General features: G+C 38.1%; 1 protein-coding gene across 8 annotated transcripts in view; it reads right to left on the bottom strand.

Moving 5' to 3' along the window:
- ORC3 (origin recognition complex subunit 3) overlaps positions 1-18,745 on the bottom strand; it is a 38,373-nt gene that overhangs the window by 1,031 nt on the left and 18,597 nt on the right. For 2 of the 8 annotated variants that reach the window (XM_086631297.1, XM_086631295.1), the window contains 10 exons: positions 18,187-18,320; positions 17,638-17,701; positions 14,262-14,378; positions 13,296-13,375; positions 9,881-10,014; positions 7,182-7,261; positions 6,601-6,698; positions 5,429-5,570; positions 1,485-1,601; positions 315-394 (listed from right to left, as the gene is read on the bottom strand). In XM_086631297.1, the coding sequence (XP_086487423.1) occupies positions 315-394; positions 1,485-1,601; positions 5,429-5,570; positions 6,601-6,698; positions 7,182-7,261; positions 9,881-10,014; positions 13,296-13,375; positions 14,262-14,378; positions 17,638-17,701; positions 18,187-18,320 (1,046 nt within the window). Of the gene's footprint in view, positions 1-314; positions 395-1,484; positions 1,602-5,428; positions 5,571-6,600; positions 6,815-7,181; positions 7,268-9,880; positions 10,015-13,295; positions 13,376-14,261; positions 14,379-17,637; positions 17,702-18,186; positions 18,321-18,745 lie in introns of those variants that run through there. The other 6 variants (XM_086631296.1, XM_086631294.1, XM_086631293.1 and 3 more) reach the window with 4 other exon arrangements.

Here is an 18,745-nt window from a genome sequence, read left to right on the forward strand (position 1 = left end):
ACAGCAGCTTTACCAACTCTCAGATGATTTAGCTGAGTAAAATAGCTTCAGCTTGTTTCACGGACTGTTGGTTCTGTTTCATACCCAAGCAGCTCCTATGGACAAAAGCTGCTCTCTTACTTTGCCACCCCCAGGCCACCTATTTCAGCTGATCTATTTCTGCGACATTTTCAGTACATGAAGGCTGTTTAAACTAGTTGTCTTATTTTTCTGGAATTAGTTATCAATGCACATGAAGCTGTATTTTAAAAATCCTGGTTCATTAATCCTGTAAGCATTTAAATGTTAAGCTTGAGAGAAATATGAAAGGATACTGGATAATATCATCCACCTGGTCTGAGGAAGCTGCATCTGCATGTGGTCCCTCAGCTGCTGTCACCACAGTTGAGAAAGCCTAGAAAGGGAAAAGCAAATTTAACACCTTTCATAGACAGACAGAGGTGCATATAGAATAATGAGCTTTGAGCTGATGACTATCACTCAGGAGGAAAGAGATCTTGGAATGATAACTCCATGAGAATGTCAGTTCAGCAGCAATCAAAAGAGCAAGCAAGGTTACATATTACCATGGTAGGAATACATACTGAAACATCACTGTGAACTCGCATGCGTGCATTTTAAATCCCAATACAGTTCTGGTCCCCAACCCATTCTCAGAAAAAACATGGAACTGAAAAACATTCTCAAAGCAAGGCTGCTTAAACATTCTGGAAAAATTAAGGAGGCAAGTTGGTTCTGAAGAAATCTATAAAAATCGAGAGACAGCAATAGGCTGGGTAGGAATCTTGTGTCTGCTTTTATTTCCAACACATCAACAAGGCAGTGGCAACACAGAACAAGTAGAAGGAGTGTCCTCTGCACTGCATGTAGTTAAGCTACAGAATTTCTTTCCCAAGGATGCTGTGGTTGCTAAAAAGTTACATTGGTAACTAATCCAGGTAGGCTTAGGAAATACAGCGAAAACCATTCCAGGTCAGGAAATTTCAGAGCTACAACATGATTGTTAGCTAGGGAGTATTTGGAGAAGGTATCATATTAATGTATGTTCTCTTGTTACGCTCTCTCTGGTTTTCGTCACAGTATGAGACAAGGCATCAGGCTAGAAGCTCTTCCCTAGCCCAAGCATTCTCTCCAAGAGCTTCACACTTGCCAAGCAGCAGCACTTGCCTGTTTCCATAAAGCATCACAGAATACTTAAAAGGGAAAAGAAAGGTAACTTTGTGAAGCATAAAATCCAATCTGTGCCAAGTATAAAACAGAAGCAGAAGCATTTTGTCACAGAGTAAAAATGCTGGAAATCAATGATTCACAGTAGTCAGAGGAAGACTGTGGGCTGGCGACTGGACCTACTGTGAGACAGGAGGGACTGAGGTACGCAGTGATTTAAGCCGTCAAAAGGGGTACCACGGAAAAGCAGACATGCAGCAAAACAATAAATTGGAATACTGAGCGCAGGTAAGGGCACTGTTTGCGTTGTCACATACCTCTAACCAATCGACGAGATTGATCAATCTGCCACACTCCAGATGAAGCTTATACACTATGCATATGTCAGGGGCTTTATTAGAAATGCTTCCTCCATCAGGTTTCAAAGCTTGATTCTGATGAAAAAAAAATGAAGGCGGTAACTTTGATCAGTTTTTAATCTTGAACGATTTTAAGGGCTAGATATAACATTATTTCAGGAAATTCACATGGTAGGTATTTTAACCAAATGTTTACTATTTGTGTGCTTAATGGCGAGTTGATGGTACAAAGGGAAAAAAAAGAGGAAAATAAGATGACACACCATTAAAAAAAAAACAAACAAAAAAACCCAAAAACCACCCAGCTACTTCACTCCTGCTGTTTCTTCTACAATTTTGTATGCTTTGCAGTCTCTACTCTAATGAGTGATTATCCAATTAGGCTTTTCCTCAATTCTTTTGCTAGTTCTATTTATATATCAGAGAGAAATACTCTGTTCTATGGAGTCAGGAAAATAAACTAGTCATGATTTGCCTCAGACTGTCCTATGTAGAAAAATAAAAAAGCGTCCCTTCCTCGCCACTCCGTCAAAAAGAAAGAGGATGTCTTAGTATATCTATCAGATGTACTAAAAAGCAAAATAGCTTCTCTCATCTCAGAGTTTTATCTTTGAAATGTAACAATCGCTTCTCTCTGGCTTGAAACTCGGTACCTATAAAGGCAAAAGTCTGATTTCTCACAAACTGTTCTATATGTCAGGAAATTCAGGTCATCAGCACTGAACCATTTACTTGAGAAGAAAAAAAGGCACTTGAGCCAGAAGCAAAAGTCTCTGTAGAGCTGCAGAAATTTATAACATTTCAGATCAGTTCGTGATTTTTTTTTTTCCAGTTTTCAGTTTCATGCACTCTGAGAAGCCAGCTCTCTTAACATGAAAACAACCATTGATCATTCCTTTCAGTTCACAGCAATTTTTCTTAAAACACTTTTATATGCTAGTAAAATATGCAAGTTACTTTTGGGAAGTCTCTAAAGCCCTAGCAAGAATACCTTCATAAATAAATGCTTTTCAAGATAGGAAAGAAGTTTGGGCAAAGAATGTAACTTTGCTCAAGAACCTCTAGCTTACCTTTCATAGATCTCAATCCCTGTAAGTTTTGAGACTCAGATTCAGTTTGGACTCTAGCACTTAAGAGACATTTCACAATTTCCAGAAAGCTTAACAATTTTCAAGTTTGTTTTTTCAGTGCAAGGAACACAAAAGCTGCAGACACTAAATTATTATGTCTGTCAATTCAGTCCAGATGGTCTCCAGATAAATTGAGAGTAACATGGCTAAATTCTCAAAACGTTACAATCCAGACATTAATTTACCAGACTATAATTCAGGAGTGTACTGTAATACTACTGTGTTACTAACTGGCACAGGTGAAGTTATACCACATGGCTGATCCAGTGGCTCACCACTGCCTGGGGAGAGATCCCTACGCCTTCCTCTTCTCCCCTCTGCTACTTCACCTAACTCCGTGACTTCCTACCCAAGTGTCAACTCTGGCATCGCTGGGCACTTCACATTGATCTTCTAATCTTTAAGGCCGGAACAGTTACCACAACTAAGAGAGGACGCAACTTCTAGATAGAGCAACTGCACTCTCCTGGAACAGGTTCATCTGTAGAAATTAGTATCTACACGCAAGTGCCAAGAATGATCCAGGAAAGATATTACTGATTGGCACTGCAGGGTCTCTGCCAGCACCTGAAAGAATTCAGCCTCACTTGTGATAACTAGGCCAAGTCTTCACTCCCAAGCATAGTGAGAGGGAGCTGCGGCCGCGTGCAGGGAAACCTCAGCTTCCTGAGGCAGCAGCATACGCGTTGTTCTCCAGAGGAAACAGCTAGACTGACAAGCAGGAAGCTGCCCTAGAATGAGCAGCCAGTCATGAAACCACCGGTACAGCAGAGAGGTGCTGGTTCAGAGACAGGGGAGCATGGGAGTGTGAACAACCCAGAGCACTGCTGATGAGGGGTTTCTCTTGCTTCACCCTGCCCTCAGAGGCTAGACAGAGGACAGACTCCTACCGTGCTCTGGAATCAACACTACTACCTTTCCCAAGGACCAAATGCTAGTTATCTCCTTTCCCTGACACGGGAGCTGAATTGCAACTTGAGGATTTTCGTTTCAGAGGAATCAAAGTATCTTCATGGGTAATAGGGCTCATTCCTTGAGATCAATGTGAAAAATCGCCCTTCTTACCCAAGGTCAAGAACAAAACTTGCACGACCATCTAAACCCCAGGAAGATCCAAGATCAGATTTCCCTGTGCTGACACAATACTAAGCAGTGCCTTTCTGGTATTCCAAGTTACAACTTGTTGAATTTTCAAGGGATCAGTGAAAACAAAATTACACCTGTTTTGTGTGTGGGTGTTCCATGGTAAGTATGATCCTTCGTTCACGTTTTGCTAAATAAATAACTGGACTACAGTCTTGTAAGAAATGCATCACATATTAATCATTTGCTGGTACTACACTGAGGCTGATCCTTTTCCGGCCTAGCTTTCTGGAAGAAACAGCTCTAGAGAACTTTGCTCTGGTCATGGCCCAGGAAAGTACAAGCCATGCAGAAGTCATGGATACAAATAAGAAAAAAATAAAATGCTAAGCAAGGTACTCAGCCAATAATGCTGCTGTTAGAAACTATGCCAAACCTTCACAATCTACTCAGAAACCATCTGAAATACATTCAAGTATGTCAAAGAACAAAGTGCAGGATGACAGAGGGCTTTAAATCTTGCCAACTCATCAAAGAGAATATTTATTAAATGCATCAGCAGCTGGATTTTGCTAGCTCTCCTAATCTATGTTTTTACAGGTTTTCTAAAAATACGTATAGATTACTGAGGCCCATATTAGGTCTCTATTACGGCATCTTAGGGCAAGTAGCGCCCTCGTTAACTACTGTTTGCACAAATAAGCTCTTTATGTGGTTTTAGAAATAACTCCTGCACACAGCAAAACTGACAACCCTCATTCCAACAGAGGCACAGTGCAAACAAACCCAGTACAAATCGGGTTGTAGATTTCAAAGACTGATCTTTATCAAGTGTGGTTCCTGGTAAGCTTTGGCTTTGACTCAAGTAGCATATAATCACTCAGATACAGCTACAAACAGTGTTTTCATCAAAACTGTAACCATATTTTTAAGGGAAATGTTAGGGCAAGAGGATAAGTCTAAGTAGCATCTATAATCAAGGACAAAAAGAAATGTATGTTCACTCCTTTTCCACATCCTGCTCTATTCCTTTCTTTCGGTCATCCTGTGAATTTCATTTATGAAAGAGGTGGAATAGGGGCTGCTTTTCTTTTCTAGAAAAGGGCAGGGTTAACTCATAGAATCAATTACAATCCTTTTCTTAGACTTGGAAAAGACAGGATGTCAATACACAACAGACATTAAAATAAATGTAAAAAGAGAACCAAAGGACTCTTAAATATGCTGTATTTAAGCTGTTGTTAATGTCATCACTCCACCTGAACAGAGCCTTCCCCTTACAGCAAGTCTACACAGTGAGGACTAAGCACCAGCCCTGTAAAGAACGTCTCTGGAAAGAGCCACAGACACTGTATTTTTTCCCCCGGGGACAGTCATCCCATTTGTAATGGCGGACAAAATGACTTTTATGCTTCATCTACAGGAGAAAGAAAAGATCGGGACTAGAATGGGCTCTGGAAAACGGATTCCCTATATGGACTTCTTTCCATAACTAGCTGCTTTATTTCAGCCAGACAAATTCCATAGCTCTTTGCAAAGTCCCCAGCTGTTTATCAACACTAACTTGCTGGTTATCTGCAAAACAGCTGAATGAGTGCCAAGCTTCATGAAACAGCAAAACTAAGCCTTACACATCGTCTTCATGTGTGGCCTTCAGAAACTACTCCAGCACCACCACTTGTTTCTTACCTTCAGGTAGCAGTATGGGTTATTTAAAGCTGTATGAAGTGCAATCCTCGGGGCAGCATTCAAGTGCGCACGGAGAACACTGGCTGTGTTGAAATACAGTATCTCGTGCAGAGTCTTGTGGTCTGCAGGAACAAGGTAATTTCTGAAAAAGCAACACGAGGTATGAGGGAAGGAGAGAGATACAAGCTTTATCTTAAGGGAAACAACAGAAGTCTACTGCAATCAGAAACTACAAGAATGTATATTTCCCAACTAGTACTGACAAATATCTGAAAAAACAAAATGAACAGCACTGAAATTAACTTTTAAGCAGGGAAGTCAGTTACGATCAACTCTACATCAATGGATTTAGTGTAGGACTGTAGCTGGGCCATTGACAAACTCAAAAATAGGGGCAGCATCTGAAATCCTAGCACCAGTCAAGTACTCTACTTCACAGATCTTGCCTATCCATCTCGAGGCCTCCTGATGAGTCTCTGCTCATCTTTGTCTTCATATTTGAAGCTCTTTTCTTGGCACAGTCGTACTTCTGTTAGCTTCTTTGCCTACCCCTCCGCAAGGCTCTATAATTAACAAGTGCCTTCATAGAATGGTTTGGGTTGGAAGGGACCTTAAAGATCATCTAGTTCCAACCCCCCTGCCATGGGCAGCGAAATCCTCCACTACACGAGGTTGCCCAAAGCCTCATCTAACCTGGCCTTGAACACTTCATCTCTTCCCTCACCCCAAGCCTTTCACATTTTCTGCTACAGAGCTGCCTCCAAAACCCTGTCTGCTATGCCTTGCTCACCAAAAAACAGTTTCCAAAACGGACAGGATATCACACTTGACATCTATACTGTTTCATAAGTAGAACAGATCAGCAAAGATTAGGGTAAAAACACTTGACATTATTTTACCACATATACCCATTGCTCCCTCAACTTTTTTCTGCAGCCAAAATAAGCTGGTCAATCCATGTTCCATTTACTTCTACTAATCTATGGAAAATAGATTTTTTTTAAAAAAAATATTATTTTTAGAGCCCTCAAGGAAAGAATAGGAAGAAGAAAAAGTGTGCTTCATACTACCGGGACCAAGACACAATTCTGACAAGATTAACACGTTAGCAAAATTTCTGTTGCAACTTATTGGTGTAAACTAATGCAGGAATATAAAACAGGAAAGCTCACCTTACAAGACTGTCTATATAGTCAACAACTTCAAAACGAAGCGTTTCAAACTTTGTCAGTTTCTTAGACCGCCTTGATTCCTTCAACTCCAACAAAGTCTTTAAAAAAAATCGGTGCATAAAACTACATGGGAGGTAGTTATTCTCTGGAGAACACAATCTATATGTTTAACATGTATAATTAATTTTTGCTGGCATGTCTTCACTGATGATGTCTGAAAGTGTGATCATACAGTTATTTTTATTTAGGCCAGTCTATTCAGTTCTCAAACTGGTAGGAGTTCAGGAAATTCAAAGAAATATGTGTTAGGTAGAAAGTGTAATTTACAAGTTAAATAAGAAGAAACCCCCTAACTTGCATTTTAAAATCCTAGTTTATGACAGATATTTTCTATAGATTTCTACGCGTCTGGTGGGCCTGACATACATAGTTGGTACTTATTAATTCATTTTTAAGAGAAGTTTCTTATACACACAACCTTTAATCAGAGCTCCAGCAAGCTGGGAAGAACTAACCATGGACAATTACATCTTAAAAGACTCAGTGAAGGAACTAGTCAGCATAGCCTATGCAGGCCTAACCTTCTGAAGATGATAAAGGTCTGTCTTCTTCCGGAGCTCCTTTTGTGACGATATGGACACATCTTGTTCTTGGAAAGCTTCTGCTACTAGAACAAAACTGATGTTTGATATGTGGGGTAAACTTTTCTGCTTCCTATACAAACCCCCTAACCCAAGCAATCTGAGAAATGTTCAGTGACTTGTTCACACAGACCCAAACACAGGCAGCTTTTGAGCCTTGCACCTCGTAAAAGGTTGTTAAAAAAAGAGTCTGCAGTGCAGCATAACCTACAGTAATTAAGTAACTGAAGCAATTCAGCCTTGAGCAAAGATCCAGCACAAGCCCTGCACATGACTTGAATTCTGCTTATGTCATCCTAGGTCATACTCTCAATGTTTTTAAGTTGGACAGATTAGTACTAAATACTAATATGAGTTCTCCCTACTTCACACAGAAACAGCAACCAGAACAGCAAACCAAAAGCATGCTAAGGTATTTCATTGTCCCAGTTTCATCTTAATTTACAACAAAATTTTATTTTCATAGCCATGTAGTTTGTTGATCAATTGCACTAACAATTAGTAATTTTTAGGTAAAAAGAAAGCAAAAACTCCCAAAGCACAATCAATGTCAGGATGAGTGATAATCAAAATCAAAACAAAAGGTAACTAGATTTTTTGCCTTACTTATGAAGATGGTAGTAAGATGGAGATTCCACCTACAGATCACAGGTAAAGCTCCAATCAGCAGTGACAATTGTGATATATAAAAGCTTTCTGGTGACATACACAGAACGAGTTGGTACTTTCCAATGCCCTGTGGACATTGGTATTTGTGTTGAAGACTTCAAAACAGAAAACTTCCTCTCTCCACTACCACACTGATATATTTTGAGATGTTTTGTATCAAATCTTTCAGCTCAGAATAGAATGAACATGAGGATTATTTTGTTTCCTCAAGCTTCATGTTTTAATTTTTTTCCAGTTCATTAGGCAGTCAGGAAGAGGGACTTTGTTGTTAAAAAAAAAAAAATATTTGGACTATCCTTTCACTCTAAGGGCTCTGTGGGAGTTTTGGGTACATAACATTTTTGGCAGGCTTTTGAAAACTCCTGCTAAAGATCAACACAATCACAGAAACATACAGGAAAGAGTCATCTAACTCAGCAACCTATTCATGTAAAGTTTATCCTAACTCCCCCTTCTCACTTTTTCATTATAGCTAAAATCCGCTTTGAAAACAAACTAAGATCATTCATGGATTCATTAGGCCTTCTCTGCTTTAAAAACATCTTCAAATCCTAAGTGAAAATAAATGCTGCCTTTTTTTGTCTTATAGTCCTGCTTGTCTCTGAATTCAGAGTTGTTCTTTTTTTATTTATTCCCTCAAGGTAAAAATCCAACTACTTAAAAGCCTTTTGCTTCAATTCTTTTTTTTCTGAACTGGATGAACTTTTAGGTTTTCCATGCTAGTTAAGATTCTTCAGTGCTGGTATCTTCAATGACACGTATAGTTTTTTCAAAGCGATCACCCATTTCCTGTACCACAGCCCTGCCATCACTACAGCTGTTCAAAACCACACGGTACAGGCAAGAGCCAATTCTTCTGCACAAGGCTCAGTTAACCCAAGAGCGATACATGACTACTTTAATTAATATTAGACTGCGTTTGGTGGCTTATTGCTTACTTGTCCAAATGCTGGATAGCAACCACACTGACAACGAACTTAATTTAAGACGCATAAAAGAGACCAGATGGTAACCACTTCATCTTGAAAAGAGACTCATAGAGGAGCACTTCTGCGGAGTTCAGGGAAAGCAATGAAATTCCTATTCCAGAAGAATGCTGGAATATGTCATTTTCCTATTTCAAAAGGAATACAGCAGTTACTGTTAACCTGCCTTTGAAAGACAGAAGGCTGCTACTCATTCGCTTTACTAAACTTTCAAACACGTCCCCTACCATGAACAATCAAATATATGGGCCTGACAAGTTACAGCATGTCAGCAGAGCCCTGACAACTGACGCTTGCTGTCCTAGCTCTTATATGAATTTAACTGAAGGTGCAGGTGAAAGAACTTTATATCCATTTGGATTAAATATTACGTCATAAGGAAGTCTGCTCCTATTTATCTTTCAATACTTGTTGTTTGTTTTTTTTTTAATTATTTCAACATAGGACAAGAGGAAATGGGTATAAGCTTAGTCAGGGGAGGTTCAGGTTGGATGTTAGAAAGAATTTCTTCTCTGAAAGGCTTGTCAGCCACTGGAATAGGCTGCCCTGGGAGGTGGTTGAGTCCCCATCCCTGGATGTGTTTAAGAAAAGGGTGGATGAACTGCTTAGGCATATGGTTTAATGGGAGATTAGGGACGGTTGGACTGGATGATCTCTAAGGTCTTTTCCAACGTAGAAATTCTATGAAACATCTGGTAAAATGCTCAAAATATACCTATGACAGATTTAGTGAGTAAATGTTTGCTGATCTGTCCAATTTCTCATCTTACATCACTCTTCTGTATTATAAAAAGCATGAACCACATATGAATAAAGAACATAAACATTTCCTAATTTTGTGCACGTATTTAAAAAACAATCCTGAAAAATCTTGACAGTTTGATACAATGACAGGATATCACCAGGGAAAATGATACCCACTGGTCAGATTTTAAAACAGATTTCATATAATCTGTAATGGAATGTATGATAGTACACACCCACCTTCTAGTTTCTGAAACTGGGTCAAGAACTCCTTCAACTTTCCTACTGTCTTATCAAACTCCTTTCCAGAAGATGACACAAGAATTTCCACACACTGTTGAAGCATGGTTACCAAATCAGACTTATTCAACATCCTAAAAGACACAATTGTTGGCTGAAGTTGAAATGCAGAATGATGAAACAGCTTTCAACGTTCTTAGTTGAAAAAAAGTTTTAAAATAATGTGAAAAACTCCTTTTAAAAGAGAAAACCCCCAAGATTTCAAGCATTCAGTCTTGCAGTAAAGTCAATTTTTTTTCCTTGCTGCCATTAACAGACAGAAACAAACCAACTTGGATAGAAGTCCTTCACATTTTCCTGCAGAACTGACAATGAAAGCTTTCCTGATATTCTGCCCAAAAACACTTGCTAGATACAGAGTTACAATTTTTGAAACTGTGAGTCAGATTAAAAAAAAAAAGTATGGTAGGGTTCATAACCCATTCTCAAGAACAGTATACAAAATGGTAAAAAGATCAGACTCGTATGTATTCACATACCCACAAAATCCATCACTCTCTGTGACTCAGAATGATTCTCTAACAAAAGCTGAATTGCTGTTTTCTGTATTTATCATTTTTGTCATTTTGTCATGACAAAAGAATGAAATTATGGTAATCGGTGTGTCAGGCAGTGGGTCTCCAGATCTGCTACCTAAACATGGACTAAGAGAGATTTAAGGAAGAATTTTTAGAAGAGGCTGGGTTTAGAATTCTGGTTTAGAATAACCAGATTTGAAGATCAGTGAATGAGAAAGAACAAATTTCTTTCAGTAATATTCAAAAAGAAGCTGCAAGTTCTAGGAAAACTTAATTATGACAGCAATGGGATTACACGGCCCAAAGAACAGGCAAGAGGGTGGTTATCACATATCAAGAAACAGTAAAGGATCCTTTTCCACCTTTTGGGCTTGAGACTATTGCAAAGTATGGCAGGTATTAGACAGTGGGGTTAAGATTTTAATTCAGTTAGGAGACAGGCTTAAAGCAGAAAGGAAGATCTCAGATCATCCAAAGATAGTAAATAAATCTGTCTCCAATTATTCTGAGACAAGTTATGAAAGAAAGGAAGCTAGGATGAAGTCCATAGAAACCCCTTCTGAATGCTGAAGTGGAGAATCATCTGAAGAAGTGGTAACAGAGATTGGTCAACAACAAAATGACAGCAGTCACAGAAGGGCAGGGTTGTGATAAGCAGTATGTGATGAATGGCATCAATGATTAGCAGACAAAAACAGTGTACAGTATCTAGACAGAAGACAATAGGTCAGACAGCCCGCAAAGTTTTGCCACTCAAAAGCTAGACCAGAGGTCCCAGCCAGTTAGCTCCCCATAATCAATCAAGTGAGACACTCTCCAATACCTCTTAATCTTATCTCTCTTCTGATTGCACTAATCCAACATGACCTAAAGCTCACACACTCTCCCTGTCTCCCCATGACACTTTTTAGACTCTAGACAACTAGATTAAAGAAGAATAACTATTGTCTAGACTCCTAGAGTTGGATCACCTGAAACACTTTGAGGAGAGCACTTTTAGCAGAAGAGATAAAAGCCAGTCCAATGAAACGCTGAAGTAGAGAAACAATCAACAAGACTGAGAAATAAGCTGACCAAAAGCGTCTCTATTTTTTACTTTCTAAATACAAGGAAAAAAAGATGGACTCCATAAAAACACTGAAAAGAAGAATAAGGGATGGGAAAGGGTGAACACAAGGACATCAACAGATAATGTGGCCTCTGGGAAGGCACAGATATTAAGGAACAGTGAGAACTTCCACACCTGAGCAAAGGGGAAAAAAAGAAGATTGTGAGTAGAAGGGAAAAGATCACATTTTATCATTTTCTTCTAAAGATAGTAGCAAAATTCCATGCAGAAAAAGAAAGTATGTGTAAAGACGCATGTGTAAAATGGAAAAGTGAGTTAAAGAAAAAGTTAAAAACTGAAAAAATAACAGTCAGGCAATCATGGCTAGAATCCGCAGTATTTGAAGGAATTGTGTTGAAGGCGTTGTTAGAAAAATGGCAGAATTCCTGGATTTAAAAAAAAAAAAAAAAAAAATTCTCTATGAAAGGAATGATCGTGATCATTGCATTTTTATCAGCAGCTCCCATAGTGGGAGCCAGGACCAGAGCAAAAACAGTAGATGAACAGATAAGAATAACAGAGGAGCAAGCCAAAATCTGATGGTAGCATCAACTTTGAGGCAGAAGAGGCAGATGAATTCAGAGTGGAAGAATGAAATTAAACATAGGAGAAAAAGAGAGAAAAAAATAACCAAGAGTTATTAGAGGTTACAGAACAGAGAGTACAGGAAAGCAAAATGGCACATTTATGGGCAAGGGTTGATCGGTGATTGAGTGCTGTCAAGATTCAGGAGAGTCAGAGAAGGATTAAGAAGGAAAGACTTCAGAAATGACAAACCAAGCATGTAATCCTTTGAAAGGGATGAGGGTAAAAAGAACATAGCACAGAGGCAACACATAAGAATCACTCAGTATGGCAAAGGTACCGTTTGAAGAGTATCTTTCCTTGTGTATATGTTTGAAGAGTATCTTTCCTTGTGTATATGAGCCCAGAAAGTTATCCTCCGCCCACCACTGACATGACTTTTTTATGCAATTTTACTGTCAGACACACCAAAGCTCACAAGCTCAGAGGTTCTTGAAGAGACAGTTATGGTACCAGTGTTGCATCGGCTCCTTGTGCGACAGAACCGATGTATTATTTGAATGCTGCTACCAGGAAACAGCCACTTGCCATGATAAAGCACATCTAAAGGTCTGTAGCTGCAACATTGCAATTGAAGGGTTTTCTATTATGAAAATTGTCTTAGATGACCTCTCCATCTTAAGCACTGACAGACAACAGAAGTGTAGGCTCTCCTAAAGTCCTAAGCTCACAATAATCCAAAAAATTAACTCGGTCCTTGTACAAACTGTTTGACAAAGAAGGCAGAGGGAAAGCAGTAAAAAAAAAAAAATAAGAAAGGCCTCAGCTACACATTTGGAACAGATTCTAATTTTCACAACCGAATAAAATTTAGGCCAACTAAAACTCATAATTTGGTTGATAATATCTAACAATTGTACTTGAAAAGATAAAACTCAACTGATGTTCTCATTCACACACAGTAACCTCAGTGGTGTCAGCATAATTACTCAAGGCAGAAGAGCTATTAGAACCTGGTTAAGTTTCACAGAAAAGGGTTTAAAGACACAATGGAAAGAGCAGTCAATTATACTTGCAAACAATCCTATCACTAGCTGCGAACAGGTAATATCCTCAGCATTAAGTTCCAGAACAACCGATGACTGATACTCTCCACGTGTACAGTGGTATTAAAACAAAATGGGGAAAAAAAAAAAAAAATCACCTTGCTAGTTGAAGAGATGACTCATACTCCTCTGTCTCCCACACTCGGTTTTCCAAACATGCACAGTGCAGCTCCCTAATCTGTTATGCAGAAGGTGAAGAAAGGATAAGTGGTTTACAAACGAAGTAATGTGGAACTCTTAAACAAGTTTTTCAAAGCAATATGTAATTCCTTTGGAGCTTGTTTGCCAGAGATGCAGAATGATTGCAAAAGACATGAGAGCGTCTAGTATCTTACAGAACTAAGCTCCTAGTGTTGCTGGAGTCTGTATGTTGTTCTGCACCAGGTTTCAAACAACTAACATTCAAAGATAGCTGCAGAGAACGGAGAGGAACTCCAATCAAATGCCCCAGCTAAATTCTCAAATACTGGGACAGTTCATGCTGATTTTGTAGTCAGGGACAGATGGCAGTAACAATGCGGAATACACTGAGAACTGACAGACCAGCGCACACGCACAGAATATACTGCTCTTCTAGTGGCAGAAGAAATTGCTTAGCATGAGAAGGTGGATTTAACAACGTTACAGCAATATGGCTATTAAGAGCAATTATCACTGTTCCCTTACTATCACTTTATTCTGTACAGAAGGTTGCTAAAACTCAGCCTCTTCATCCGAATTTGACTAGCGAGCTAATAGGTGGTAGAAGAGTATACATTGTCTGCAATGCATAGAGATAATCCCAGATGTGGGAAAGTCAGTGTGTGGATTCTTTTGCTGATCTGTGCATCTGCCTCCTCTTGGAAACTCCTGCCTGTTGACTGACAAAGTATCACCCACGACACTAAAGAAATCACATGCTATTGTCCTCTGCCCATAGCAAGAAAGCATCTGTCTCCATTTTAAGAAGTACAGGGCAAAGCAGCAGAACAGTCAATAAAGAGAGAATAAATACTTATTCAGATGTCATACTTTGAAACAAACAAATAAAAATATTTCACTAAAATTAAATAACAGTACATCACCTGCTTGCCCAAAGGATACTTCGGAAGAGAAGATATGAAAACATGAAGACATCTCAGAACTGAAACATAATTTTCATGGTAAACATGCAAGTCCTCCAGCAACTTCTGGGTTACTTCCTACAGTGACAGAATAATTGTTTTATAAGTCATTCTAACATCCATTTATTTAAAACTCTCATAAAGTATTTAAAATTACTCTGACGTTTTGACATTGTGGTGTGGTGCGATTTAAATCACCAGTATTAAATTAAGACCACTGTGCAAAAAAGCTGTATTTCAATAGTTCACTGCAATCTCACTGAGTATTGTTAACCTTACTTTCTTCTTCCATCTCACGGGAGGATTGTTATTGATTAGCATTATTATTTTACCATTTTCAACTATATCGAGCCCTTTATATTTGGTATATCATCTCACAAAAATGAGACTATACACTAAACCTGTAATGAGCAATGAGAAATTATATAGCTACTTTTACTCAAATCCTTATTATTTGCATTTTTATATTACAAATGCATCTAAAAATTTATTTCTTATATTGTGGGTGGCTGCTGTTTTCATTAGTTAGGTATATGTAAAAAGACCAGTTCACAGAAAATAAAGAAATATGCAGTTGCTGCACCTATGTGGTCTTAATTTGACTTCTGTTTATTCATAGATTGAGAACTGCAGAACAAAAAATAATGTATTAGGAAAAAGAAATTATTAACTGCCGCTACTGAATTTACTGGATGGCATCTCATTATCACTGGCCTCAAATGGAAGCATATGTAACACTTCTGGAAAATCGCACTCAAAATTTCCGGTAGCTGTATTAAAGTACTTCGGGCTCATTACATTTAAGTTTGTCAATCAAAAGATATTCTCTCACTTGTCTTCAGTCAAAGATAAAGAGGAAAAACCCACAGGATTCTTTACATATCTGATTGCCATTTTGCTCACCTCTGAGCAAACTATTCCAAATGAAAAGAGAAAAATAAAACAAGCCACTGAAGTTCTCTAAAGTTAAACTGAAACGAAGGGTATCAAGGATTTAAAAACAAAAAAGCAAAACCTTATTTGCAGGCAATATAAGAAAGTACTGACATGAGGAAAGATTAAGTATCATACTATAAAGACTAAAAGTAACAAAGACACTTAGTGCTGCAGAGATCTTTCTGATGTCAAAAAAGTTGAAGATGAATAAAACCATTGAAGATGTTTTCTCCCCATAGACCTTTTATCTATTAAAATTTGGGAGTCACGGATATAACAATTGCTTAAATTACTTCCAAGACCTTAGGTTAGACACTCACAAGTTTGTATTTTAATTCTAAGCAGGATCATTAAAAAAATATAAATTATTCCCACCACAAAAAAAGCTAAGAGAAGAAAACAAGTCCTCTTTAATGCTGCTATATCAATCTTATTCCCCCAAATCCAGAGCATTATAGCATCTGTATTTCCTTCATCTTGCTTCCCAGCTCAAGACTGATGTAGTTAATATACATAAATAGCAATGTAGTGGGACTATGTATTTTGCCAAATAACAGAGTAAAAAGACACACTCTGTTTTAGAAGAGTTTGAAGACATTATCAGAAGACTATGTCTATGCAATGTTATTTCCATAAATACAGATCACCACATTTACATAATTTCAAATGAAATGTGCCATGAAAACTTTCAGACAGAGTGGTAAGCAATTAGGATGTAAAATTGCTTTTAAAGCTGATTATGGAATTCTTCCCATACTTATTAAAAAAGTGGTAACAATATGGAATGTAAATTGCAGCTGACAAAGGATATTGCATGTTTAGGCGCTACACTTGAACAGCAAGTTGACCTGGTCCTGAACATGAACAGTAAATTCATATGACGTAGAACCATAGTGACTTCAAAAGTGGTTCCAAAGTTTGGAATGATACTGTAGATTAGTATGACATACAGAATAAACAGCACCTCATTCATGCAGCAGTAGGGCCTTTTCTCCCCAAGTGGACTACACTGCCAGCCTGGCAACACAATAATAGCCCTACCCCTATTGCAGAGATGGCAACAAATGTCTTCAATTAACATTTGTCAGAAGCATCATATCCACACAACCACAAGAATTCCATCTTCCTTCCCAAACTTACAGGGTGAGGCTTATGAAATAAGGGAACTATTATTAAACATATAAAGTTTAAGCTGATGAGTATTCAACTTTCAAAGCAGCAGCCCACTACATGCTCTTTAAACTTTATTTAAAGAAACAGAGTCTCAGCTGCTCATTCCCACTTCTTCCCTCCTCCTGTTGTTTCAACAGAAGCATTTATGCGCCTGCAGAGTTAATTGTATTGGGGAAATTGTTCTGCAGATATAATCCAGAAAAAAAATACCCAAGTCTTGTCTTTTTTTTTTGGTCAGGTTACTTTAATTGGATTTTCTCTGATTGCATTCATTGCACAGCCACATAAGCTGAATGTGGTGTAAATCAGGAACAGCAATAGCTTAAGCTATTTTTGCCATGTAAGGCTATGGATCATAAAATCATGTATAAATCGTGTCTCGCCTTGACTACTATAATTGCACTGCAATTGCAAACTTGCCTCCTTCCAACCTCTCTTCCAGCCATTACCATTGTTCTTCACTCTTGAAAAGTCCTTACAGACCAGGAGGCTCTGCTACGATAAATTAATTGCTTTATCTCTAGTAGTAACATTTGCCTCACAGGCTAGCTATAGTTGAGATGAAAAGTTAGGAGAAATCCTTCACCCTGAGCAATACTTCTAGTGGGAGCGGTTCACCTGGTGAGAATAACCAGCAGATCTTTGCTTTGTCGGTGAATTCTTAAAAGGCTCACAATAGTAGTAGCCTGACTTCAATCACTTGACAAACATTCAGATAAACATGTAACATAAATTCAAGTTTTAATCCTGTACAACATCTAGTGTGAATCCGTGCCTTGGGACCCAGACTGCCCTACTGAGCTCAATCAGAAACTACACAGGGTATGGAGGATTAAGAGCTTGTGAAATATAACCTCCAAGATATAATCTTATTCTTCAAACACTTCACTGACTTTCCAAGAAAGTCAGACTGAGTAAGTATTAAAAGACCAGGCCATAAATAAACCTTGTACCCATCTTTTTAAGAAGTTATATTTCCAGACATACCTAAAAACTGATGTGAGAAAAGTTGTGCAGCTTTGTATAAAGGCATACCTGGCAACTCTACAGATTTGGAATTTTGACCTGCCAATCCTAATTCTCTGCCACTGGACATGAAGCACAGTATGTACTGTATGAAAGATGATATACAGAACTATACATCTTAGTCTTGTATTTTATTATGCTCCACAAACTAATATATTAGGACAGTTACTTTTGCTCTCCAAAGACATTCTTAAAATTTTACCTTTACGAAGCTGTCTGCTGTCAGCAGTGCAACCTGTTTCTCTGATACTTGACTTTCCACATACCTGATGGCAAGAAAAAACAAGAACCTAAAAATTACAATGTAAAGTATGATTAAAGATTCTAGGCTTAAAAAATTCAAAGTTTACGCTGCTATAAGGATTTCTTTGGAAAGATTCAAAAAGAGACAATCGAATCCAGCAAATTGAAACGCCACTCCAAAACCCTAGAGATCATGTTCCAAGTCAGCTTAACAAGTTTAAAAGTGATTTATGGTTATTTGTCGTAAGAGCTTGTTTCTGTATTAAGAACAAGAGACAAAAAAAAGTTAAAGTGACTACACGTCACGGAAGCTGTACTCTCTAGATGAGAAGATGAAGGCTTCCTGAAATTATTTATAACTGTCCTCCTTTTGATCAATTTACCTTTGCTATAGAACCACACGCACAAGCGATCTACAGTTTTCACAGAGCTACATTCAGAGATTCCTTTTATCTTTTTTAAAGGTGACTAAACCCAAGGTTGTCCAAAAATTTATTTCCCCTTTTACCTTCTAAAAGAGGGCAGCCTTCGAATGTTTTCACACTGATCATGTGATAAAGAATTTACTCTCTTCTTGGCATCTACCAGTTGGCAACACAGTACACTAAGAGGCTGGGAATAGAAGTGCTCCACAATACAGAGCTAAAAAACAAAGCAAGGACCAGTGATGTTAATAAAATTCATCTCCTCTGATATATCCACCTTTTAATGCTTTCTTATTACTACAGTGCATATAATACAATGGTATTCCTTTAAAAAAAAATCATTACAGCTCATAAATATTCTATAAGTCACTACAGGCCGCTGATTAATTCAATTTTAAATACAGTCACATCATACCTTTTTTTCTGTATGTGCTATTCATATTCAGTACCTCATCTTTCTCCTCTCTTATACAATGATAACTATTGCTTGTCAAATATTTCTGTTCATTTATGTGAATTTCTGCATTCCTTAGGTTACATATTCAGCTCCATGCTCACAAATAACAAAGAGCATATTTAAAGGTATGAAAAGCGAACCAATCGCATGTCCTGATTTCAATTCCTGTTTCATGTACACAAAAA

The sequence above is a fragment of the Tauraco erythrolophus genome, chromosome 2 (genome assembly GCF_009769465.1).
Source record: "Tauraco erythrolophus isolate bTauEry1 chromosome 2, bTauEry1.pri, whole genome shotgun sequence".
Taxonomy (NCBI): domain Eukaryota; kingdom Metazoa; phylum Chordata; class Aves; order Musophagiformes; family Musophagidae; genus Tauraco; species Tauraco erythrolophus.